Source organism: Meriones unguiculatus, chromosome 9 (genome assembly GCF_030254825.1).
Source record: "Meriones unguiculatus strain TT.TT164.6M chromosome 9, Bangor_MerUng_6.1, whole genome shotgun sequence".
In the NCBI taxonomy this organism is placed as follows: domain Eukaryota; kingdom Metazoa; phylum Chordata; class Mammalia; order Rodentia; family Muridae; genus Meriones; species Meriones unguiculatus.
Genome location: NC_083357.1, coordinates 37,796,927 through 37,824,244, shown reverse-complemented (window position 1 = coordinate 37,824,244; position 27,318 = coordinate 37,796,927). Strand labels below are relative to the sequence as shown.

Genomic DNA, 27,318 nt, shown 5'->3' with positions numbered 1-27,318 from the left:
CATCAGTGATTACCATCGTGCCAGGCACACAGAAGGTAGGTTAAGAAGCAACTGCTGGCCTCAGTGTGGCAGCTGGGGATAGCACAGGACAAACTATGAGGAAGACCAGCAAAGCAGACTGTGGTGTGGCATGTGAGAGGAGCAAACTGGTACAAAGAAGGGAAATCAACACCAGTGCCAGGGAAGAGAGTCAAGGAAAGGTTTGCAGAAAAGGTAGTGAGCCCAGCTGGGCCCTGTCCTCTTGGACAGGGCTCATGACACAGATTTGTACCCACTTGCCAGTGAGCTCCCTCTGCTTCTTACATACAAACATACCAAAAACAACAAACAAAACAAAACAAAAACAAAAAATCAAACCAAAACTAAAAACCAAAACCTTACCCAACTGGCTCTGGACAGTGTTCTTGCAGCTCTGTAACTGACAGGAACAACAAAGCATTTCAGCAAACTCCCAAGTGAAAACTTGATAAACATGGGGTGAAGAGCATCAGAATAGACTCTCCCATGGAAAGCATTTCTTACTGAGTTTTAAAATCTAATTCAGGGCCAGTGAGATAGCTCAGGGGGTGCTTACCACCAAGTCTACCTGAGTCTGGTCCCCAGGACTCCTCCAAGTTGTCCTCTGATTATTACACTTGTGCTGTGGCACACATACACATATATACAAACACATACCATATAAATTAATAAACATGTTTTCTTCTTCTTTTTTTTTTTAAAGAACTGGGCCAGAGAGATGGCTCAGTGGATGAAGGCACCTGCTGCCAAGCTTGAGGATCTGATTTTGAACCTGGGGATCCAAAGGGTGGATGGAGAAAACTTATCACAAGTTGTGATTTCCACAGGCACACATAGTATGTGCTCTCCAGATACACACACAAAATAAATAGAATGTCATTTAAATTTTTTAATTAAAATTTAAATAAAATCACAGGGATTTCAAAGGCACTATAAATGGTTTATCTTTTTTTTTTTTCTTCTCTTCATTTCTTTTTTAAAGACAGCCCTGGCTGACCTGGAACTCCCAGAGAGCAGCCTGACTTTGCCCAGAGCGCTGGGAATAAAGGTGTGCACCACCACACCCAGCACAATTTTACTTCTTAAATTGTATGTTTTCGTCATTTAATTGTACCTTTGGGGCATATCTTTGAAGCTGAACTAAGAAAAATATAAACTATAACCTAAAGAAAGGTGATTCTTACTTCTACCTCCAAAGAAACATTCCAAACGTGGGCCGGCAACAGGTAAGTTATGCTGCCTGATGGCACAAGCCTTACAGGGGAGGGAAGTACCACTTTCCATTGGTTGTACACAAGCCTGCCATGGGGTGCGCACTCAAGTACACATATGACTAAATGAATAAATGCAAAAAAGTTTTTAAAGATTCAAACCATATAATTTTTAATTCTATCTTGAGACAGAGTATCATGAAGCCCAGGCAAGGCTCAAACTCACTGGGGATCCTGCTTCTACCTCTCCAGCTCCACATTACAGCTGTGTCCAACTATGCCCGGTTTCAAATCCTAGAACTTGGTTATCAAAACCAAAAGAAAAAACCTTATCCTTTCTTACTGCTGATTTGGCATGTTAGGCAGAAGCACAGAACAAAAGTTCCACACCCACTGTTTTTTCTGCCAACTCATCGCTCACTGTTAGAGCCCAGGAAGGGGGTGGGTTGACGGAGAGCCTATTTTCAACATGAAACAGAGCACATCTGCGGTATAAGAATTCTGCACTTAGTGACAGAGAAAAACAAAGTATTTACTCAAAAAATAAAGGAGCCTATCAGAGCAGACCTACAAGGCAAGGCCAGAGGTCAAGTAGAAGGCTGCATCACAGTGGGGCTAGCTCCTCCTCTGCCCATCTCTCTGTTTGGGGGAGCCTTGTCACATGCCCACACAGCCCCACTCTGTAACCTTCCATGTGCAGGAAGAGGCCTCACCATCAAGTTCATTTCTCACACAGTGACATATGGCCATCCACATCATTAAAGACCTACCTGATCTTCAAAGGCCAAGCACTGTGGTTGGCTTTCAACACGCTGGTGAGGTTGCCATCTATCACACTCACCCAGCTGAGTAGCCCAGAAAGCCACAACTTTTATTTTAATTTTATTTTTTTAATTGCATGTGCATGGTGTTTTATCTACATGTATGTGTACCACATGTGTGCCTAGTGTCCTCAGAGACCAAAAAAGGACATCAGATTCCCCTAGAACTGGAGTTATATGCGGTTATTAGTACCCATGGGAACTGAACCCAGGTCTTCTGGAGAGCAGCAGCTAATCTTAGCCACTGAGACATCTCTCTAGCCCCAGGAACCTGCATCTTAATATGAGTCCTAGGGTTGTTTTTTTGTTTGTTTGTTTGTTTGTTTGGCTGGTTGATTGGTTCTGTCCTGTTTTGAGACAAAGCTTCATATACCAAAAACCACTCATTTCTAGACTGAAAGCATGCCTTTCATTTCTAGGCATGGGCTGCTGGTACTGCCCAAAATAAGTTTAAATTTTAAATTTATACTTCCTCCAAGCTATAGGCCTATAATTTGACTTTGTGGCAAAGAATGGACTAACTTAATTAAATACATTGCCTTTCTTCATCTGAGCCTCACACTGCCATACAAACTAGGCTCTTCACCATATGCTATTCATTCCTGTGAGAATAAGCCCAAAGCTCCAAATCTCAAAGTCTGATTCAGGCTGCAGGATGACCAGAAAAGCTTCAGCTTTGGCTATTCAATCCATGGAGCTGTCACCAAAGGCATTAAGACCTAAACCTAAGTAAGTGAACAAAGTTATGACCAGATTACATCACCTTGAAGGGTCAGGACCCACCTCAAACCAGACCCTAAAGATCTTGCCCTGGGCCAGAGGAAACACCACGATTCCTCCAATGAAGGGAGGGAAGGGAGGTTAAGACAAGAGGGGTTGACACAGTTGCTTAGGAGCAATCTGAAGAGCTGCCCTGCCTTGCCTTCAGTAAACCTTTAGGTCCTGACGGTCATAATACAGCTACATGCAGTCATGCCTCTGCTGTCCCCATGCTATGCCCTATCTCTGTCTCAGAATTCTTCTCAATCTCAGGTTTCAGGGAGTGAACTAAGGGAGGCAGCATAAAAGTTGGGTCTTACTCGACTTTACCGAGCTAAATAAACTTTTCTCAAATGTATTTATTGGTTGCGGCTCTTGAATTCGGTGGAATAGTGCAGTAGGAACAAGACAGTGCAGAAAGCCCCTGGAGATTCCAGAACTGGAGATATGACAGTTCACTTCCGTCCAAAGGTAAAAAGGTTTCCATCTAAGGTGAGAAGGTTTCCACCAGCAACAAAAACAGAGACCCTAGGCTCTGGGATTAAGAGTCTGTGGCTGGAGGCCCAGGATATCTATGGCCCAATTAATTAGCTAGGTGTTCACCTTTTGGGGGATAATCCAAGAATGAATTTCTGCTTCATTTGGTAAAAGCCTAAAGACAGATTTCTCCCTTTCCCCCTGAGCTGAGATTTGTATAAAATATACCTGCCTTTAGCTGTCAATCCCAGAAAGAAGGAGGTAGAGACACCTTCTGAGAGATGGCTCAGTGGATAAAGAGTTTGCCACACAAGCATGAAGACCTGCGTTCAAATCCTCAGACCGCCCTCCACCCCCATCTGTAACCTCAGAGTCTCGTATTTAAGGATGATCCTCATAGTGCTATTTGGGCAAGCAGTGTGGGAAGCAGTCTGAGAATTGCCCTTAAGGAAGAGACAGGAGAAAACCAGCGTATGTAGATACCATGGACTATCCCTGGGCAGTAAGAGTCAGCAGGCTAAGTGGACACATGGTGACAAGGATGGACCCTAAACACAAAACTGAACCCTTGGGAGCTAATTCTTGTTTTCTAAATATATTCTTAGAAGAGAACTCAGTAGAGAAACGGCTGGTATCAGGGCAGAGCACCTCCCTCTTTCCTAAAAGAAGTTGTTCCATAATGATAGGACATATCAAAAGGATAAAGGATACAGAATCCCACTGGTAAACTTGGGATGGTAAACATTGGAATAAATAATGGCATAAAAGTTGTAACTCCAACCACTTTGGAAATCAATCTGGCACTTTCTCAGACAATTAGGAATAGTGTTTCCTCAAGATCTAGCTATACCACTGTTAGGCATACATCCAAAAGGTGCTCAAGTATACAACAAGGACATCTGCTCAACCATGTTTGTAGCAGCTTTATTTGTAATAGCCAGAAGCTGGCAACAGCCCAGATGCCCCTCAGTTGAGGAATGGATACAGAAATTATGGTACATCTACACATGGAATATTACTCAGCGATTAAAAAAAAAAAAACAAAAAACAAGGAAATCATGAAATTTGTAGGTAAATGGTGGGAACTGGAAAAGATCATCCTGAGTGAGGTATCCCAGAAGCAGAAAGACACACAGGGTAAATACTCACTCTTAAGTGGATACTAGACATATAATATAGGATAAACAAACTAAAATCCATACACCTAAGGCAGCTAATCAGGAAGGAGGACTCTGGCTAAGATGCTCAATCCCCACTCAGAAAGGCAAAGAGATGGACATCGGAGGAGGGAGAAAATAGGGGAAAGGACAGGACCTACCACAGAGGGCCTCTGAAAGGCCCTACCCTGCAGGATATCGAGGCAGATGTTGAGACTCATAGCCAAACTTTGGGCAGAGTACAGGGAATCTTATGAAAGAAGTGGGATATAGTAAGACCTGGAGAGAACAGGAGCTCCAAAAGGACAGCGACAGATCCTAAAAGTCTGGGCACAGGGGTCTTTTCTGAAACTGATACTCAGCCAAAGACCACTCATAGAGATGGCCTGGAACCCCTGCACATATGTAGCCCATGGCAGTTCAGTATCCAAGTGGCCTCCATAGTAATGGGGACAGGGACTGTCTCTGACATGAACTGATTGTCCTGCTCTTTGATCACCTCCCCCTGAGCGGGGAGCAGCCTTACCAGGCCACAGAAGAAGGCAATGCAGCCACCCCTGATGAGACCTGATAGACTAGGGTCAGAGGGAAGGGGAGGAGGACCTCCCTTTTCAGAGGACTGGGAGAGGGACACGGGTAGGGAAGAGGGAGGGTGGGATTGGGAGGGGAGGAGGGAGGGAGGTACATGGGGATACAAAGTGAATAAAGTGTAATTAATAAAAATAAAATAATTAAATAAATAAATAAAAAAAGTTGTAACCCACTGGTCAAAACCAAGAATCAACAGTCTGTGAGCAGGTTGTTTAGTTATTTAGGAATATATATGTATGTGTGTGTGTGTATATACATATATATATATGAATATAAGTGTGTATATATATACACACACACACACATACACCAACAATTAATGAAAAAACAAAACCATGAATTTGAAAAGAGAGCAAGGAGGGGCCTATGGGAGTTTGAAGGGAAAAAAAGGGGAAATGATGCAATTATATTATATTCTCAAAAATAATTTAAAAAAGAGTTAGACTGAATTGATCTATAAATCAAAGAGTAGAGGAAAAGAGAAAACTGATGAGTAACAAATGCAAATAAATCAACCACTATAGTAATTGATTCAGGAATAAGTAAATAACTACAGATGCTAAAAATCAATCCAGTGGAGGAAAAATAGAATATTTACATAATAAAAGGCTGAGGGAGTAGCCCTGTAAGAACACAAGTTTAAGGGTAGCCTGGGCTATAAAATGAGACCCCCATCCAAGCAAAATATACAAAATATACAAAACTGTATTCATGAGCAAACTCTTCAACAATTCCTGTCATAGAACACAAAGGAAGTCTGGGTGTCGTGTCAGGTGGAGAAGCTGAATATAACACAGGATATTGTGATTTTCTTCTGACCACATCATTGGTAGAGCAGACAAATTTTCATAAGGAGTTAACCATCGTGGTGCTTCTCTGGAAGCTAAGAAGAAACGTGACTTCTAGACCAGCCAATACAGCAGAGATCCAATCTCAAAACACAGGTATACACATGTGCACACGCACAAACACAGGGCTGAGTGGTAACACGCTTACCTATCATGTATAAGGCCCTGGGATGGAGGGAGATAAAAGTAATAAAAAATAGATTGCTGGGTGTGAGGGCTCATACCTATAATCCTAACATGCGGGAGGCTGAGATGAAAATTATGCTGAGTTCAATGCCAGCCTGGCCTACACAGTGAATTTTAGGACAGTGTGAACTATAAAATAAGACCCTGTCTCAAGCAAAACAGAAAGTTGTCTGGGATCAAAGATGGGAAAAGGATCTGACTAATAATGAGGGCTTTGGAAGAGACTAAAGAGTTCTGTGTTGGATGCGAGGCTAAGCACTGCACTCAGGGTCAGCCGCTTTGGACCCAGAGAAGAGCATGTCTGATTGCATGCGGGTTGATGCCCCAGGTCCCGCCTCTGAGAAAAAGGGTCTGATGCTCTTTGGGTGGATGACACCTAAATGAACATCAGTACAAAGTCCCAATTTATTTCTAATATCAGAGATCAGACCTCTACTCTTGCCTGATGCGTCTAAAACAAAAAGGGGGAACTGTAGAGAGCTGCGTAATGCCGCGCCTTAAAGATGGAGCTGGTTTCCGCCTTCCACCTTCCCGATGGTGAGTGCTCTCTGTCACAAACAACTCCACATTTGGCTAAGGCTGAGGATCTGGCTTGCTTCCATGTATGTGGACCTATCTGCATTGCCCACGTGGCATGCTGGGGTTGGCTACCCAGAGGCTATTTAAGCTGTGGGCTGGCTTTCCCCAGGGTCAGATGATTGTTCAAGGTTCCTGAATAAACTGCATTGAAAAAAAAAAAAAAAGAGTTCTGTGCTTTGATTATGGTGGTATATACACAAATATAAGCATGTTTTAGTCCATACAATCCTATGATAGATAAACCAATTTAATGGCTGTAAGTTAAAAATACATACATAAATACACACTGCAGTGGCTTCTGTTGGCAAGTGGAAACACATATGCTGCAAACACAGGAGCAGGGCTGCTTATGGTGGGGTTCAAGAATAGAAGTGAGAATGAAAACAAACTACAGCAAATAATGAATAAGGCAAGAGAATCTGAGTAGACCAATGATGATACTGGGCCATGAAATGAAACTTGGTAAGTGGGTGGGAAAGAAGAAACTTAGGAGCTACAGTATAGAGAGGGCTATTCTTCAAGGGCTGCCAGAGATGGCTCTGAGGCCATGGCAGCCTGACATGACCTGATCCAGGGCAAACTTAATTCTCCACTCTGGCTTTTACTTCTCGGCTCTCTGAGGATACTTTGACATTCTATGTAGGGGTGTTTGCATCTACGGAATTCTTCTTTTTTGGAGACAGGGTTTCTCTGTGTAGCCCTGGCTGTCCTGGAACTTGATCTGTGGACCAGGATAGCCTCAAACTCAAGGAGATCCCCTTGACTCTGCCTCCGAAGTGCTGGAATTAAAGGCATACACCACTACTGCCCAGCTACACCCAAAGAACTCTAAACCACCTGATGATGGATTTACCCTTCCCACTCTTCCAGTAAAACAGTAACTTATCGTACCACCATACACGTATGGATAGTTAAGCCAGTTAGACCTTTGATCAATTCTGGAGACTTGATGCAACTTCTGGACCAGCAATGCTCTTTCTCCTTCCTCCTAGGATTATACCTCAGGCTGCAGAAAGCCTCATAGGCCATCTGGGCAGTCAGCCAACCATGCATTCCTGGCAATACTCAGACTCAGATATCAGAACCATTATAAATGGTTTCCCTTTAACGGTGGGGACAATTATGCCTTCCATAATTATCTTCCTTTCAAGAGATAAGTGAGGTAATACACACATTCTTTTTACAGTACCTGGTACTTAGGGATGTTCAATGTTAGATTTCCTTATCCCCCCCAGACTTCCTAGAATGTAAACCTTAATGGTAAATGCAGTTCTTTTAACATAAATGTATAAAACTTCACAGCTCAACTTTGATCCACTGACATCTGGGGTGGATTTGGAAGAGTCTGGTGCCTCAGAGGGTCCCATTGATATGACAGAAGGGTACTACAACACTGGAACAGCTATTCTGCTCACCATCTATTGCCAGTGGCAAACACTAAAACATTAGGGAGTCCATTTAGAAATGATGAAGCCCTTCTCGATTCTGAAAATAATCTGAAGTCACAGTTCAAAGGTGGAAAATTTCAGAACGCCTGTGTAACTAAAGATAGCAGAGGTAAAATTAAAACATGAGTGACACTTTCTATATAAACAAAGGTGAGTCCAGGTGGCTTCACCAGAGAATTCTACCAGATGCTTAAAAGTGTAAGAAAAATTGATTATAAAGTATCATAAAAATAGAAGAGGTGGGGATATTTCCTTTCTTGTCCTATGAGGCATTATTATTTTCATTAAAAAAAAAAAACAAAACAACAAAACAGACAAAAGTGTCACAAGGAAAGAAAACTACAAACCAATCTCATATAATTAAAAAACTAAAACAACACACTATCAAACTCAAGCAAGCAATAAATAAGCACATTCAATACCATGACCAAGTTATATTTACCTTGGGCATGCAACACTGACTTAATATTTAAAAATTATTCGGCATGTAAAACATATCATATCAATAGAATGGACCAAAAAAGAAAAACATAAAACAAATACAAAACAAACAAACCCACATGATTAACAAGCCCTGTCAAAGCCCATAACCCTTCAATGATAAAAACACTTACCAGACTAGGAATAGAGGGGTCCTCACAATCTGAAAAAGGGTATTGATGCCAATGCTACCACCAGTTTTTAAATATTCATTTTAGAGTGTGTGTGTGTGTGTGTTTGCATGAATTTGTGTACACATGAGCCACAGTACACACTTGGAGGTCAGAGAACAACTTGAGGAAGTCAGTTCTCTCCTTCCAACATGTAGGCCCCAGGGATCAAACTCAGGTAATCAGGTTGCTAGGCTTGGTGGTAGACACCTTTGCCTGCTGAACCATCTTGCCAGTCCGCAACAATTTTTTGTTTTTGTTTGGTTGGTTGTTTGCGACAGGGTCTCACCATGTATATGCACAGATATCTACCCGCCTGTGCCTCTCAAGTGCTAGGATTAAAGGCTCGTGCCACTGAAACTGGCTTCTCAACACAATTCTTAACAGTGGCAACCTAAGTATTTCCCCACTCAGGAAGAACAAATGGATATTCCCTTCTGCCACAAATGTTCAGCATTATAACAAAGGTTTTAGTCAGGACAACGAAGCAAGAAAATGAGCTGCTACAACCTCCCCACACCTGGCATGGAGGGAATGCTGAACAAATGTGAAGTTGTGTGTGGTTGATGTGGTTGTGGTTGCAGCCTAGGGACTGTATGCGGTATTCAGAATGGCTAGTTTTTAGTGACTAACTCATCAACTGATACCTGACTAGTTTTCAGTGCTTCATCAACTGATACCTTGCTTCTGCCTTCCTGCTTAAACTCTGGGTTTGCCAGGAGTCTAAGCAGTTGTGTTTGCCAAAAGCAACCATGGATAGCTATGATTTCAGCCCAACACTGTCATAATTTTACTTAAAACATGGAGTGAAGTGTTTGTGTGTATGTGTTCACACACATGCAAGAGAGAGAGGGAGGGAGGAAGAGGGAGATACAGAGGGAGAAGGAAAGAGTGAAGGAGAGGGAGAGGGAAGGAAAGAAAGAGGGGGAGGGAGTAGAGGGAGAGAGAGATATTTTTCTTGTAACTCAGTTGCATGTAGAGGGATTTTAATCCAGCAACTGGCTGCTCTGGCTGGAATAAAGACGCACCCTTAGCATACACCTTTAATCCCAAACAATGAAGGTAAAGTTTGTACAAGGAAGCACCAATGTTTGAAAGTAATGTCTGAGAGGCAGACAAAGTGACAAATCAGAGAAAGGTTTGACAGAATCAATCACAACAGATTAGATTGTACAAAAGCAAAAGCTTACAGGACCAGGCCTAGGTTAGCACACAAAGGCAGTAAGCCTCTGAGATGACAATTACATCTGGAGAATAAAACTTATACAACAGTTAAATCAGGCCAATAAAAGTTACTTTAACATCTGGCACCCAAGTTACTTTTACAATTACACAATTATAGATGACAACATCATTTGAGGACAGGTGTGTGTTTCCTCAATTAGATTCAATCCTGATTCTCAGGGCCCACTACAACTCTCCAGCTTTGCAAGGCAGTCCTAAGAAGCTCTCCAGTGTTATACAAGGAAGCCTTTTAGCTAGCCATGGCTACACTAACATCAGGCAGGAAGATAATCCAGTGAGCATTTAAGCCAAACCTCCATTTTATCCCATGATAAACTGAGACCCACAGATTACTCAGTACATTGAAAACAGAACTGATTTCTAGACTGAGCATCATCTCAACTCCAGCCCCCATGTAGAACAAAAAAGGCTATCCCAGGTCTGTGCCTTAGTCGCTCTACCAACATGGCAGACATACATCTAACTGAAAGCACTTACATTTATTCTCCTATACCACCCCCAACCCCAAACAGGGTTTATCTGTGTAGAATTTTCCATTTTTAGAATTTGTTTTTTTTAAGATTTATTTATTTTATATGTATGAATGTTTTGCCTATAAGCATGTATGTTCACCATGTGTGCACCTAGTGCCCAAGGAGGACAGGAGAGGGCTTCAGATCCCTTCTAACTGTATATGGATGTTTGTGAAGCCAGGAACCTCTGCAAGAGCAGCAAATGATCTTAACTGCTGAGTCATCTCTCTAACCCATTCTTAAATTTCAACAACATACCATCTCAGCTCTCGAGACTCCACAAAACATCCAACACTCCCTTCTGGCTCCTTTGCCAAAACATTCAACTGTTTGTCATCTGAATACAGACAAATACTGACAAACTGTGTCACACATACATATATATATAGTATTCATATATATAGTGTACATATATATACATATATACATATATAGCATACATATGGCATATATATAGTATACATACACACACATATATATATATATATATATTACAGAGAAGACTGTAGACAGCCCCCAAATACCTGGCACACCTAACACATGGAAGCCCTTCCTCTTAGGGCCTGGAGCAGGTCTGTCCACATTGGCCAGGCCAGTCTCCCCAAACCACAACTCTGAGCTTTCCACTTCCCTAAGCTTTAGTCACAGTTTCACATGTCTCCATTTGGAAAAAAATTTACTGTCAGCCTAAAAAACTGACAGGATTGATCAATAATTATAAGCCTCATATCATACTGCCCAAGGAACAGTATTGATCAATAATTATATGCCTCATATCATATTGAATCCTCTTGTCAACCTTCCAAGGAAAGACATGATCCCATTTCACATAAGAAAAAGTAACTATGACTTGATTCAATGGTCCCAGAGTGCCCTATTAAGTCAGAAGGGAACTGTGAATTTGGGAGAAGATACAGGAAGTGGCTAGAAGAGGAAGGTAGTATCCTTTATAAGTTGAGTACAGCCTGATATCCTGGATTTATAAACTTGTGGTTGTTTGAAATCATTGGCTCTAATCACTTTACCATTTATGTAATTAAGCAGGCTTCTATTAGTCTCCTAAAAAGGCTTGTCCTTGCATGCATAAGGCACTGAATTCAGTCTCCAGCCCTGTAAGCCATATACAAGGAAATAGCATGTTCAAGGAAAATACTAACCCTTCATATTTGTAGACTACAAATGCTCACCACAAATGGGTGATAAGCTTCACAAAGAATTTCTGAGGCCTTTCACACTGCACATATAGTTCCTATTTCTACAGACACCCCACATGAGAATTTAGGAAGGAGAGAAAAATAGTCCACTTGAATTTCAGAAAGACATGAACTAAAGGAATCTAGATTGGTTTAACTTCAAAGGAGCACGACTCTAAATCCACTGGTATTCCAGGCTTGCCCCTGCCCTCTACAGACTGTGCAGCAATTCTTTTTGTTTGTTTTTCAAGACAGAGTTTCTCTGGGTAGACCTGGCTATCCTGGACTCACTTTGTAGACCAGGCTGGGTTCGAATTCACAGAGATCCATCTGCCTCTGCCTCCCTGAGTGCTGGGATTAAAAGGGTATACTACCATGTCTGGCTTACAATCCTTGAAACCCCTTCCTTCACTGCCTCCTTGAGGTCCCTTGGCCGTCTGCAGTCCCCAGCAAACTGAACTGCACCATGGCCTCTATCATCTCCCACTTGCCCTGCATTCACTTCCTTTCTTCCCCTACCCTGTGGGTAACCAAAGGCAACAGCTAGAGTTTGGCTGTGTGACAGTTAGAAGAAACCGTGGGCTATTTCCAGCAATACCCCTAGCCCACCACAAAACGGGAGAGTGTTCAGACAGGCTAAGACAGGGTTGCCAGAAGCAGTGTGTTTAAGGAGCCCTTGGTTTCTGATGCTGGCCCTAGGCCAGAACACCAATTTCACTCCCTGCCCCTTAGGGTCTCTGAACAGTAAGGCCTCTGAATCTGGCTGGCCAACAGTCACCCATTTTGAAGGGACTTCTTCTATAACAAGGGGGTGTACCTTGTTTGTGTCTTCCTTTGCATTTAAGCAAGTGAGTCCATGTCTCTCTCCTTTCTTGGGGTCTTTAATAAGTATATTTGCCAGAAGGGCCTCTGCTTACAGTGTTTATCTGAATATAAGAAGCTATCAGGCCTTGTCCTCATGCTCATCTATCACAAACGCCAGCTTCCCTGAGTCGCCCTTATCTTACAGTCCTCTGTCTGTCTGTCTGTCTACCTGTCTCTTTTTTCAAGCTGTTGGTGTCTTGTCACACCAACAGTTGCTCTGTGGTTTCAGGATGTCAAAGGCAAAAGAAAGGAACTTCTAAAGAAAATGTTAAAGGCAGTTTTAGAATGAACCCTGTCACTGGTGCAGACACTTACTGAAGCCCCTGCCAGGTCCCTCAGGCCCATATGGAAAGGCAGGAAGGAGCCTGATCCTAGACTACATGGCTCAAGCTGGTCTGGCAGAACCCTGCCCCTTCCTTCAATGCAACCTTGCTCTAACTCTCAAGGCTCAGTGCCAAATGACCGGCAGCAGATTCTCCACACCAAACATCCCCTCAGAATAGAAACTAGTTCCACCGAGGACATCCAAGTTTTGGAGTAACTTCAAAATATAATCCTTAGGAACAGCCAGGGCAGCCTGAGGTTTTACTGATACAATCCACCAATTCTACATAGAAAGCCAACCTCTGTTGCTTTCGCAGGCTTTTCCCTTAAGAGAATTCCCGGAAATGTGAAAGCTTCTCACTCCACAGCCCCTCCCTAGAACTCAGGAACATGTGGTAGTGGAAAAAGAATGCCATATGTTTCAGAATCTGATGTGTTGGCTCATTCCCACCTCTCCTCTGTGTCACATGTCAATGATGTCACCAGTACTGGGCTACCCACTAGTATGCATCCAGCATTCAGCCCTGGAGCCATATTAGGTCATATAAGTCTACCCAGGGAATTTGGCTGCTAAGGAAACAACTGGGGAAGTTACTGAGGAAGCACCATCCTCAGGGATTTTATTCACAGCAGATCTCTGCTCAGCCAGGTCTACAGATCTGCTAGGTACTGTAGCATTTGGCCCCGCCCCAAATCCTTCTTGAACCTACTCTCATTTTGATTAGAATTCTATACATATCATTCCACATAAGTGATATTCATTTGACAGAACTGTACAAACCTGTAATTTCCCAATGTACATAACCCTTTGTAAGAAGGTTTCTCAAAAAAAAAAAAAAAAATCCAACTGGGCATGGTGGCAAATGCCTTTGATTCCAGCACTCAGGGATGCAAAGTCAGGCAGATCACTGTGAGTTCAAGTCTACAAATTGAGTCCAGGCCAGCCAGGGTTACACATAGAAACTCTGTCTCAAAAAATTGTTTTTTCATCATTTTCTTTCTCTTTTGGAAAACACTCTACAGACACCATACAAAAAGTACAATTTGGTATACAAAGCTCACCACACTACCAAGAAAACAAAACCCACACATATGTGTCTAACAACAACCAAGTGATAAGAAAAGCTATAGTATATTCTGCTGAGCAAGATGAAACTGCTCTTGTGATTTATTCGTTAGTTTTGTTTTATTATTTTCTTGCAGTGTTGGGGATCAAGCCTGGTGTCTCACACCTGCTAGCAATTGCCCTTGCACTGAAATACATCCCTGCCCCAAAAGATGCAGGACTAAGGTTGTAACAGAACCTTAAATGAAAAAGGACAATCACCAGGCTAGCTACATGAATTTATATCAGTCTATTCCTCCTGAAAAGACCTCGACTTTATCTGATTTATATGACACTGGATGTCTTAGGGTTTCTATAGCTTGATAAAAATCATGACCAAAAGCAACTTGAAAAGGAAAGGATTTATTTCATCTTACACTTAAAACTGAAGCAGTAGCTTATGGACAGACAATTGTACTGGCTTGTTCCTCCCTCACGGCTTGCTCAGCAGCTTTCTTATAGCACCCAGGACAACCTGTCCAGGGGTGGTACCATCCACAATGGGCTGGGCCCTCCCACATATAACAATCACCAAGAACATGCACCACAGATTACTCAGGCTAATCTGGTGGGAGCATTTTCTCAGTTGAAGTTCTCTCTTCCCAAATGACTCAAGTCTGAGTCAAGTGACATAAAAACAGCCAATTATCTGAGTCTGAAGCCACCACACCTGAAGTCCCAGTCTCACGGAAGCTGAGGCAGGAATTAAAAGCCTAGGCTACTTTGCAAAACAGTGTACAAAAATCAAATAAAATAAAATCAAATCAAATCCAGAAACAAAATATCAGCTATATTCTTAAACATGAAAAAATAAACAGAAAGTAGGAGGGCATATTTATCTTAGCTGAAAAAAATATGGGTATACTTTTTTTTTTAACTTTACAAATTATTTTTAAAGTGCCTGCTTTTTATCTGTATGTTTTCAGAGTTGGGGATCATCAAATCTAGGACTTCATACAAGTGCTATGCACTGAGTTACACACTCCCATCCCCTGCATTACTTTACACAAACAGAACAAGTATTCCCACCCAAAAAAAGAAAGGCAAACACAAGGACCCATAGCCCTTGTCCTGACACCTATGAGGCAATCATTATAGTTACACAATACACCCAGATCATACTTAAAACCATGGCCAAAGAATTCAGTAATAGCCAGTAAGTAACACAGCCCCCAACCCCCATTTGTAAGAGGAAGTGAAGGCTGAGGTCTAGCTGAAAACGTGGAACCTGAGCATATGATTCACCCCTGTCTTCTAATGACGAATCTCTTTAGGCCACGTTTATCTAGAGCCAGCTCAGGCCAAAGCACTGCAGCCCTCTTACCCAGAAGCCTCTGACTTTCATACAGGACTTAAAGAATTCTCCTCAGGAAAATAGCACCCTCCCTTCACCTTGCACAGACCCAGGCAAGCAAGGTTCCACAACCGAGGTCTTCACAGTCACAGCTGCAGTCAGCTTTCAGGAGACTTTGCCCAGTTTAGACACAGGAAGGCTAGGTCTATGGAGAGCATAAAGTTCAAACTCATGCCTTGCTACATAGCCCTTCAAAGTTGCAGGGTCTGGCTGGCCATTGGCTTCGGGAGCACGGGCAGAATCAAATGTAAACTTATCACAGTGTCACAGTCTCAAAGGGTTTGAACCAAAAGGGAAGCCTATTTGTTGTAAAACCCCTCCATAGCTGGGGAGATGATCCAGTGGGTAAGGTTCTTGCTGTAAAATCATGAGACCCTGGATTGGAATTCCCATGTAAAAGCCAGACCATAGCATGTCTATATTCCCAGAGCTCCTACAGCAAGACTGGGAAGTAGAGACAGAGAATCCCTAGCAGCTTGTGGGACAGCTAGCCCTGGTGTACGCAGCAGCAAACAAGAAACCTTGACTCAAAATGAGGTGGAAGGCAAGAACTAATACTGAAGTTGTCCTGTGACCACCACACGAGTACCATTGCAAGCCTGTATGTGCGCTCACACACACACAGTCACAATTTTTTTTTCTCTTATAAAAGATCACCACTCCACTGCATTAAAAACCCTGCAAATTCCAAGTAGACATTAATTTAAGCAGAATTTCAGTCTCCCTTGGCAGGAACAAACAGGGAACAGAGAATGGAAACAAGGAGCAGAGACATAAGTAAGTGGGAAGTGAAGGAATTACCAGGTTTGACCAAAAAAAATAACTAGGCCACTTTCACAGAGACCCTCAGCCTACTGAGCCCAAGAAGAACCTGTTTACCGTGCTTCCAAAGTCTGAATGGTCTCAGGGCAGAACCTGTGGAAGGGCTCAGACTGACTTGGTATCCACTGCCCCATCAGTCTCAATCTCTAAATTAACCTGGAAATCTCTACCCTGCTGCTACTCAAAGACCATAATACCCAGGCAGATGGCTGTTGATATCTCATTATAATCATTATAAAGCAGCAAGTTAAGATTATCCAGCAGAACTAATGGATGGCCTGGAAAAAAAAAAAAAAAAAAGGAAAATTTTCATACAATCTAATAAAACCAGGACAGAAGAATTCTGATATCAACCCTGAGTTTCATTCTAAGTGAAAGGAAGGCAGGATAAAAAACTTGAGAAAGGGGCACACACACAAAGGAAAGAGGACATTAATTCAAGAAACATTAGTATAATAATTATGTCTCTCTTGCCTAAATTGTATATTGCTACAAGGGAGACATTTTGCCTGTTTTGTGGCTCTAGTGTTCCACACAGTAGACACTGTAAATGAAGTTGCCAGAGTAACCCAGAAATACCCACAGGAACTTTCAGAGGAAGGGACGTACAAACACACCGTAGAAGGATCTTTCTTATCTTTGGAACATATCAAGGAAACTCCTAATCCTTTGAACTAGTCTCCCTGGGCAAGAATACCAGAGTCCCGTCTAGGGATGGTAAGCCAAGAAACCATGGTTTATGTCCAATCCCACATTTGACTCTTACTTGCCACGTCTCAGGGATGCTCACTGGATGCCCTTTTGCAGAAGGTGGTTCCCACACTTGTTTAGAACCTGGAATATCCACCCCCCTCCATTTCGCCAGTACTTGGATTAAGCCCATGGCCTCCATATGAATTCACTAAGCCATATTCCTAGTAAGTGAAGAATGACTAAATAACAGGCAGTGATCACTTCTCCGCCAAAATGCTATTTAAGAGAAATTAACAGGTTTTACCATGAAAAAGATCCAGACTGCCATGGAGGGTATTTCTGAACGACTCTTGTAATGGGGTTTCTTAGCTACCTGACTGTCTATCGGAGCTGGGAAGAGTTGAGGCCTTGTAATGCTTTTCCTAGAATGTACATCTCTGCTCCAGGTAGGTTAGGGTGTGTCTAATAGAACTGTTAGATAAAGACAATAGAGTGAGATCTGTGTGTATACCAATAAATTATGCCTCCAGAGAAAAGCAGCAAGACAAAACTGGCTTAAAGGGCTAGTTACCCAAACTCAAAGCTGTAAGAGCTGTATCTGAGGGAGGATCTCTGTGCCTCTTCAAAGACCTGGGATGAGACAGCACCCTAAATCAGAGAATGATGGGGCCCCAAGAGTCATCCCAGAATGGGTAGGTCAAGGACAACTCTCTCCCAAGTTCTCACAGTACAGGCTGTTCCAATCAGCCTGCTTGTGTGTGCACACAGGAGTGAAGACAACAGCATGATAAAGAGAAATGCCTGAGAGCCAGGAGCCTAGCAGAGACCTAACAAGTACTTCATCACTTCATCTTCAATGTCACAAGCCATGGCAGGGAAAAGCACCTCCTCCAAAAAAAAAAAAAAAAAGGCATTCTAATGGGGCCTTGGCTACCTACCTACAGCTCCTGTTTGCTTCTAGAAAAGAATCCTGAACCAATAAGAAGGCACAGCAGGTAAGGGCTTGCCATGAAGCTTGACAGCATGAGTTCCATGACCCCCCCACGAGTTGTTCTCTGTGCTCCATTTACACTTATACCACTGGGGTCCACATATATGCACATTCACAAATAAATAAAAGCAACACACACACGTGTATACGTGCACACACATATCTTCCCTTTGAACAAATGAAGGATATCTCCTTAAAGCACAGGGGCCTCTGAGATTTAAGTTGCCCAGAATTTACTGCCCCCTTGAAAGATTAGTGATACCTGCTTCAGGCCCCAGCTGAGCCAGCCAGCCCTGCTTTCCCAAATCAATCCAGCTTGATATGCTGTCTACTTTCTCCACTGACACCACACCCAAAATGCCTACCAAACCATGTTGAGCTGTGCCAAACATGAGCAGATAAAACATTCTGGAAAAGGATAAACATTCCAGGAAAGAGCCACAAGGCTGCAGTTCCTCCAGTCTCAAGCAAATAGCCAGGTAGCCATGAAGGAGAGCCTCATTGCCAGTCAGTAGAGTGCACAGTGCTCAGTTACCTGGAGGCCTGTCACAGGGCTCAAGAAAAAAAGCCTGAACTAACTAGAGTTTTCTAGGCAAGTTAGAGAGCTCAGATGAGGCCAGCTAACCCCTGTAGGCCACATTGGGGTGGGAGAGGATGAGACACAGGTCAGGGGCTTACACTAGCCCCACAGGAGGGAGGGGTCCCCACCACCACCACTGGTACTGCAAACAATACAGTTTGCCCCAGTCACACATATTGCCAAAGCACAATGCTAACCTAACCCTCAGCCTATCTAAAGTCCATTCAAATATTCTGACAAATCAAAGATAGCTCGAACAGTGACCTATCAGCAGCCTGGTCTGGTCCCTTAACACCTCAAAGTCACCAGCTATCAAACGAAAAAGATCCAAGCATCTGGCTTAGACTGCTGGACACCAGAAACTAGAGAAAGAAACTGCAAGTAGTGAAAAGACCTTGTGCTAACCCCCCAGGGAAGCTTTCTCCCACCACCTCAAAACCACAGCCAAGGACTTTGGCTGACAGACCTGCCCAGCAGAACAGATGGGCCTGAGCCCTCCCCCCACCCCACACACAGAGTCCCCAACACTTAAAGCGTTCTTAAGGTTCTTAAGATTCCTCCTGGGCAGGAACTGCCCTCCAAAAGCTACACCTAATCATTCAAATCTCAGGGCTCAATTTAAAAACAAAACAAAAACCTTCTACCCCCATTTCTGGGGTTGTGGGCTCAGCAGCAGCCTAAACATCAGTCCCATGCAAGTCACATGACAGCAGCCAGCTAGAAAAGGCCCAGGCCTCTGGCTCCACAGTCTAAAATGTTCTCTCTCAGTACAGTCTTTACTTAGCAACGCACATTACCAAAACCAAATGGAGCAGAACTAGTCGCCACTCTCCTTCATATTTCAGCAGGAAGACCCTATACTCTGAACAACTATAAATTTGGGTTCCTGGTTTTCTTTGTTGAGACAGGGTCTGATGTATCCCCAGGCTAGCCTCCAATTACTATAAGGCAAAGGATGTGCTTGAACTTCTGATCCAGCTGTCCTCACCTCTCATGAGCTAGTTTCCGGCATGTACCACCACATTCAGTTTTATGTGGTGCTTTCTGCATGCTAGCCCAGCATGCCTCCCTGGCCCTGTGGTCTGTAACTTTACCGATTAATTTGTTGTCTCCCCCCCCCCCCCCCCCCCGTGCATAATGCTCAGGCAACAACCAAAAACAAAAGCAGAAGACCTAGACACTCTGGTCTGGGGACTCCGTCTCTTCCTCCTCCACAATGTTCACGGCCATGTCCCTAGGGGTCTAAGAAAAAGGCACTTCAAACCCTCCAACTGTATTGCTAATTGTTTGCTGAGTGCCTACCATGTACACAATCTCAATTAGTCCTAAAATAACCTGTGAGGTAAGTACAGACAAGCCCACTATATACACGAGGAGAGAACACTATAATATGATTCAAGTCACACATTTATTAGTAGGACTAATACTCTACTTCACTTTCCACAGGACTCATAGGACTATTCCTGTTTCCCAGATTAACCAAGTCCAAAGGAATTCAATTTTCTGCTCATGTTTGGCCAATTCCAAGAACTTCCTCCTAAACTTGATATGAAAATATTGAAGTAATTATTGGAGAAATTGAGCAAGCCACCATAGGAAGGCCTGGTCTGCTCTAGCTCTTTGGAACGTGACAGAACTATTGGCATGCTGCCTGGCTGTTTTGGGGGATGGGAGACTCACTGTGAACAACCCTCTAAAGCCAGGCAGTAGAAATGAGCAGCCACCTGGCTGGGAACAGGAGAAACAACCTGTGATCTACAGGTCAAACAGAGGTCTACCCTGAGGAGGCCTCCTACTACTAGGTCGCAAGCCTGTGAACCTGCCCCTGCCAGGTGAAGGCCAGGGTTCAGATCAGCTGGGCAAGTAATGCAAATAAAGAGCAGCCCCCAGCAATCTGGTTAATTTTAGCCTTTCAGTCCCCTGAGTCCTCTGCCCCTAAAGAGGGCACTGCTCTCTTTAGTTAAGAGGAACCTTCAGGAGGAGGAACTTGGAGTGGGAGACAGGAGGCCCCTTGGTCAGGATCTACAAATAGGAGGAAATCTCACAATTGTAGCAACTTTCTAAAAGTTCATTCTCAATATTTAAACTCTTACAGTGTTTCATTTACTCCTTCAAAACAACTGCCTAAATAGATGTGGTTTATTATCTCCATTTACCAGAAAGAACCCTTAAAGAGAAAGCTAAGTCACTGTTGAAAGGTTGAAAGGGTAGTGGTGAAGGAGGTGGTTTGCTTACAGTCGGTCCTGTTCTCAAACTGTAGAAGTTGCTACAGGTAGGAATGGCTGGAGGCAGCCTTTCAGTCTAAACTGGCCCCGAACTACCCTAAAGTTACCCCAACTTCAAACCTTCCTGATCTCTGGGCCAGAACAAGGGTATCTCTAGGGCCTTTTCTGGAGCTGGGGCCAGAAAAGCCTGCGGTCTTCCCAACAGGGCCCCAGCCTCTTGAGACAGCAGCCAAGCTGTCTTGAGTCAGCCCCGAAACCCGTCTTGGGGATTAATCACTCTAATCCAAACCTGGAGGCTGGCAGTCCTGAAAGAGATCTTAGGGTACCGTCCGGGAACCCTGTTGAGGAAATCCGAGGAGTCCGTGTCCTCGGATCCTGGTTCTTACCGAGCAGCGGGGACTCCTCAGGGCAAGCGGGCAGCGACAACAGTGCAGTGGTGGTGGGCACTGGGACCGAAGTCAAGTTGCTCTTCAGGCCGGGGCTAGAAGCCGCACCCGGGCTGGAATCAGGACCCGAGCGAGGCTTCGGGGAGACGCCTAAAGGAGGCGGCGGCCGCGCGCCCCGGGGTCGGGGCTCTCCCGAGGGCTGCCTGCTGGCGGCGGTTCCGTTCATGCGGCCCTGCAACGGAGACGAGACTCCCACCAGCTGGGGCAGGCGGCTCAGGTCGCGGCCCGAGAGGTAATAGACAAGGGTGATGCCGAGGTGCAGCGCGCAGACGGCCACGAGCAGGCGGCAGGCCCGCTGCAGGGTCGCGCCAGGCATCGCGGCGCTGCCGCCCAGGAGCGGCTCACGGAACCTCATCTTCCCGCCGAGGCTTTAAGAGGGGGTGGGCTACGGCTGAGAGGACGGCCCGCCCGCAGACCGCCCTCCAGGCGCCACCAGACCGCAGCGATCGAGGGAGGGGCCGAGGAGGGGGTGGGGGAGGCTGGGAGCGCAGCGCCGGCTGCGTCGCGGCGGAAAACCGACACCCCGGGCCGCGGAACTCCGGGAGCTCCGCCGGCAACCACCGGCGCGGATGGGTAAGGGGCGTGGCCTCGTCCGTGGGCGTGGCCTCCGCTGGGTTTTTCGGAAGGCGTAAAGAGCGGAACCCGAGGGGGTGGAGCCTGAGGGGCGGGGCCACGACATGGGTCTTCGGACGGGGCGGGACTTTAGGGACAAGGCTTCGGGTGGGGGCTGGGGGGCAGGACCTTCAGCCGGACTTTTCTGGCAGCTATGGGAGGGCGGGGCTTGGGGGGCGGGCCTGGAGAGGCAGGCCCTTGGGAAGGTGGGATTCAGGGAGGCAGGGCTCTTGGGGGCTCAGCGTGGCCCACCGCCAGCCGGGCTGCAGCCTGGGCTTGAGCCGGCATCCCACGCCCAGCGGCGCTAGTCTTTTCTTCCTAGCGTTCACCATGCGGTTTAAGTCTCTTCCCAGCCGTGCCTCCTGGTTCAACGAGCTGCTCGCGGCGGCCCCACCACTTCCTGGCGTACCTTAAGTCTCGGGTGTGGGCCAAGAGGACTGGCTGGTAGCCCTGGGGGTAGTGAGACACTGGAGCAGAGAAAAGTCGTCTAGGAAACCGGCTTCGATGCCCCACGAGGCCAGCGAATGGATTCTCCAAAGATCCTCTTAGCCTGGGTGGGTCCGCCTGCCTGTGAGGGGCTAGTAAGGAGGAGCGGCTTATTGGAAGTCCTGCAAGGGAAGTGATCAAGTTGCCTTACTTTCTCCCACTCTGCTGTTTGTCGCTTGGGGAATCTCAGGGCTTCTAGTGCATGCCACATGGAGAGGGCTCATGCTTGTGAGGATAGGCCTGGCAGAGAGCTGCGTTAATTCCCAAGCCTACACGCAAAGCAGCACGTTTTACATCCTGCACTAGGCTACAACACAGTTCCCATTCTGCAGGAATCAGATCGGTCGTATACCTGTAATCCCAGAGTAGGATTGCTTGTAAAATCTCAAAACTGTGGAACACTCACTGCACATTCCCTCACTCCCTGTTGAGATGAAAGTGGAGACTGGAATGCCTGAGAGACGTAAGCACCTGTCTTGATCCCAAGGCCTACCTATGCTTGAATATGGTGAGAACCCTTAAGTGGGAGAATGCTAACTAATTCTAGCTACTCCTGTATTCATTTTATTGCCAAACATTTCTGTCTCTAGCCCACATCTCTTCCCTAGCCCCCATCTTCCTGAATCATCTCAACTGAGTGAGTTCTGCCCACAGCATCCTAACACCTACATTCCATTTCTGCCCTCAAGAGAGGCACCATTGTTCTCCCAGTTCCCCAACACCAAAACCTGAAAGCTGTCTTTTCAGGACATTTGTATTTGCTTGATCTGAAATATTCTTCCCTCATTTCATTCAGATTCCTCAAATGTTATCTTTTGGAAAAGTCCGTCTTGGACTACTTGTTGCTCTTGCAAAATCTGCTCAACATGCATGAGTTTTGTTTTGTTTTGAGATTAGGGTCTTTTTGCATAGCCCAGGGTGGTCTTAAACTTAGCATCTCCCTGCCTCAGCCTCACAAAGTAGGCCTGCTTTATCATGACCAGGAATACCTATGAGCATCTGTCTTCCTTCCTTTTTTTTTTCAGCAGGAGCCCACACTATAACGTAGGCTAGCCTAAGTATCTCTATGAAACCCAGGCTGGCCTTGAACTCTCAGAACAATCCTTCTGCTTCAGTTTCCCAAGTGCCGATATTGTAGGTTTGAGCCACCATACCTGGCTTCTAGAAATGGTTGTCTTACTAAAGGAAAAGGAAACTTTTACTGCTAAATTATTGTAGTGCCTAAAGAGTTATCTTCTGTGAGTATGTCAGAGTGAAGTGGGAAGACTCTGCTTGGGAGTGACCTAGGCTGAGGCATCTTAGTTCCCCATCTGAAAAATAGGCAGAGGAAAATGGAGATGAGTCTTTCTAGGTTCAGATGACAGGAGACAAGATAAAAGAGTGTTAGGACTGCAGATCTATCCCAGGACCTTCTGGGCCAGAAATCCAGGAAAAACAACACCTTCTAATTGTTTGTCTATCCTGAAGACGAAGAACTCACCATGGACTAAGCCTTTTCTATGCCTGGCAGTTTACATTTCTGTTTCACCCCAGCAGATCAGAAGAGCAGAGAACAGTGTCCAGATAGTACACAGGTCTATAACACTCCCATACAGTGCGACAGCAGCTTTCCACAATGGGTTGTTGCCTGGCAGTTCTGATTCCTGTAGTAATATCTAGGCATTAGCACAGTTAGAAATTTCAAAACAGCTTTACAGTGCTTCTCCAAGCTCCTGTGTGCCTTGGTGACTGACTGGTGCTAGTGGAGGCTGGGAGCTCATATGGCCCACCTGGGTTGAGTTACCGGGACCTTCATTCCCAAAGTTGAGCCCGTCCCTAAAGGCCTTTCCATGTAATGATGTAATCTGGCAACTTCCTAGATTTCCTCACAAGTGGAGGACACATTCCAGATGCGTCCCAAGACAAATGGAGGAACATTTCCTAAAACTCAACCTTGAAACATCACTTTTTTTAAAAATTTTTATTTATTGTGTTTGGTGGGAGCTCGGGGTGGGAGGAGGTTCACACACATCACAGTAAGTGTTTGAAGTTCAGAGTACAATTTCTAGGAATCCGTTCTTCCACTGTGGGATCTGAGGACTGAACCCAGGTCATTGGGTTTGGATGAAAAGCACTTTTACCTATTGAGCCACCTTATTGGGCCCCAAAGCATCACTTCTTAGAGAATTCTTTTGATTAAAACAAATCTCACAGTTAGGCATGGTTACACAGGCCTGTAATCCTAGGAGCATTTAAAAGCTGAAAACAAGAGAATCTTGAGTTTGAGGCCAGTCACAGATATACAGTGAAACTCTAGCTCCAAAAAAAAAAAAAAAAAAAAAAGTAAATTAAAGTTAGACATGGTGGCATACACCTGGGAGGTGGGAGCAGGAGGATCATCTAGTTCTAGGCTGGGCTACAGAAGACTCTGCCTCAAAATGAACAAGAAAGTTACTGGGCAGTCTAAATTCAAGAAGAGTTTAAGGGGGGGGAGACTTCTTGATGACTATAGGAGGAGCAAGAAATTTGCAGGCATCTTTAATGTACCAGTTTTCTCCAGTAGCTACAAATTATTTAGATTATATATATATATATATATATAAATTATATATATATATATATATATATATATATATATATATATATAATTCCAAGTCCTTTCCTTCATTCTCTTCCCCCAAAGCTCATTCAAGTACAAAATTTCATCATCTAAACCAGTTCCAGGTACAGGAACCTATGATCATCTTCCTCTTCCTCTTCCCACTCTTCCTGAGAAATTCAGTCTAGAAGTCTGAATTTAGTCCAGATGGCAGCAACAGGCTGGCAAAGTCCACCCAGGAAGAGAAGGAGGGCCTGGGTAAGGAGGACAGCAGCCTGACATAGTACACCCAAGCAGAGCAAAGGGGGCACCTACAGGGGCTCAGGTATAGCATATGGTAGAAAAGGTTTTATAGCATAGAGCAATTTAAAGCAGGATGTGTAGCCCAAGGGGGGAAAGAACATTGTTGAATATGAGAAGATGGTTTTAAAAAGAAACTCTAAAATGTGTGGATAAGGAGTGTTATTTAAGTCTTTAACTGTATGCCAAAGGAAGGTAAATGCAGAGAAAGAAAACTAAAATGAATCTTCTAACGCTTTATTTGGATATGAGAAATTAATACAGATTCATGAATTTCCATTTAGAGATATTACTTCTGCATTGCTGACATTTGAACCCAGAACCTTATACACGATAAGCAAAGGTGCTACCACTGAGCTGCACTTGCTATCCCCTCATGTTAAAGATGGAGAATGAAATTGAAACAAGACACCAGCAAATGTATGTTGTAAATTGTGTGTGGTGATATTTAAATGTAATCACAGTGCTCAGGATGTGGAGGCAGGAGGATTCAGAGTTTAAGATTTTGAATTGTTTAGTGAATTTCTGGCCAGACTGGGCTATAAGAGACCCTATCTGAAAAAAAAAAAATGAAGAAGACTGAATATGAGGCTGAGATGCAGCTCAGTAGATAGAGTGCTTGCCTAGTATGCTTGAAGCTCTGGGTTCCATCCTCAGTACCAAATGACCCACACCTATCGTAGCTGAGTAGTGGTGGTGCATGCCTTTAATCCCTGCATTTGGGAGGCAGAGGCAAGTGGATTTTTGTGAGTTTGAGGTCAGCCTGGTCTACAGAGTGAGTTCCAGGACAGCCAAGGATACACAGAGAGACTCTGCCTTGAAAAAACAAAACAAAAAAGGAAAACAGAAAATGATTATGACTGTCTGGAAGCAAAAAATTAACCAAGGCAATGAGCACATTTAAACCACCAAATCTTAGTTTCTTGAACCCACCCTATAGTGGGACTATTGTACCCACAAACAATATAAATAAAGACACAGAGGCTTATTAATATTTCAAAACTTAGGCCTTTTGTGGGCAGTTTCCCTATTACTCTTAACGTGACAAATCCTGGCACTACATCCCTCCAAGTGGCTAGGTTTACCTGCCCCCATGTCCCTCCACGTCCAATGGCAAATTCTCACCTCTGATTTCTTCCCCCAGAGTCCCCTCTCTGCCTGGAATACCCACCTTCCACTTCCTGCCCAGCTATTCGTTATCAGATCTTTATTACAGCCAATAGGCAAGTGAGGAAGGATAAATATTTACAAACTTTGAGACTCAACGATAGCTCAAACAAATAGCGATACAAATATTCCTAGTATTTAACTCTCTGCAGGTACAGAATTAGCAACTGAATACACAGAGACACACCTCCCCACACTGCACCCCAACACCTCCTTTTTGAAGTGAAAGTTTCTGGTTTCTTTGAAGACTCAGTTTTGTCATGTGATGTTTTGCTGTAGATTGGCTTGGGAGAGGGCAGGTGATGCTTTGCTCTGGGCTCTCTCATGTGAGGGGTGTGACTTTCGCCAGCTGAGAACATCTGTGGTTGGATTTTGAGGAGAGGACATATACGTAGGCCTATGCACAGTGAGGCTTGGCTGTTTGGCTGGTTCTTTGACACTTGACTTACTCAGACAGAAACATTCCAGAGAACTTCTTGGGGCAATCCAACTGAGTCTTGGGGCTTTTGTTGACTTGTCCTGCTAATTCAGGTTACTCCTTGGTGTTGGCCTTTGGCCTGGATTACTGGTATCCTGACAACTGAGTTAGGTAATCCTCTAAAGACCAGTGACCCTAATCAGCAGAAAGCAGATAAAAAAGGTCTACTGTCCTTTTCCCTACTAATCTCCTATCTAAGGTGGGGGGAGGGTTGGAAGGAAGGTAAAGGTGTTTAAGAACTATAAATAAAGTAGATGGTTGAAAAATCTAACATGTCCCTTTTAGTCCAATAAATGGCTTTTTCTCTAACATCAATAAACTATATATAATAACGATTATGAGAAATAACAGGTAAGAATTATATTCACAATGTCCAGTCTATTTGTATTTGGCAAACTTGGAGAAAGTATTTCACTATCTACCCTTCTCTACTTAAATCACTTTTTATCACTATTAAAGCTTTCAGACCCTCTAACCTTTATAACTTGCATTTATCAGCCTTAAAACACCTTAGATCTTTCAAACTTCATAACTTGTATTTATCAACCTTTAAAACATCCTACATTCTTCACAACTTAAGCTTTTATGTCTTTATAAA

The 27,318-nt window shown here is 44.2% G+C and overlaps 1 protein-coding gene across 1 annotated transcript in view; it reads right to left on the bottom strand.

Annotated features, from left to right (window-relative positions):
- B4galt1 (beta-1,4-galactosyltransferase 1) overlaps positions 1-21,656 on the bottom strand; it is a 45,163-nt gene extending 23,507 nt beyond the window's left edge. The window contains exon 1 of the mRNA XM_021658177.2: positions 21,040-21,656. Within this exon, the coding sequence (XP_021513852.1) occupies positions 21,040-21,454 (415 nt within the window). The 5' untranslated portion in view covers positions 21,455-21,656. The remainder of the gene's footprint in view (positions 1-21,039) is intronic.
- Positions 21,657-27,318: the final 5,662 nt, after the last annotated feature.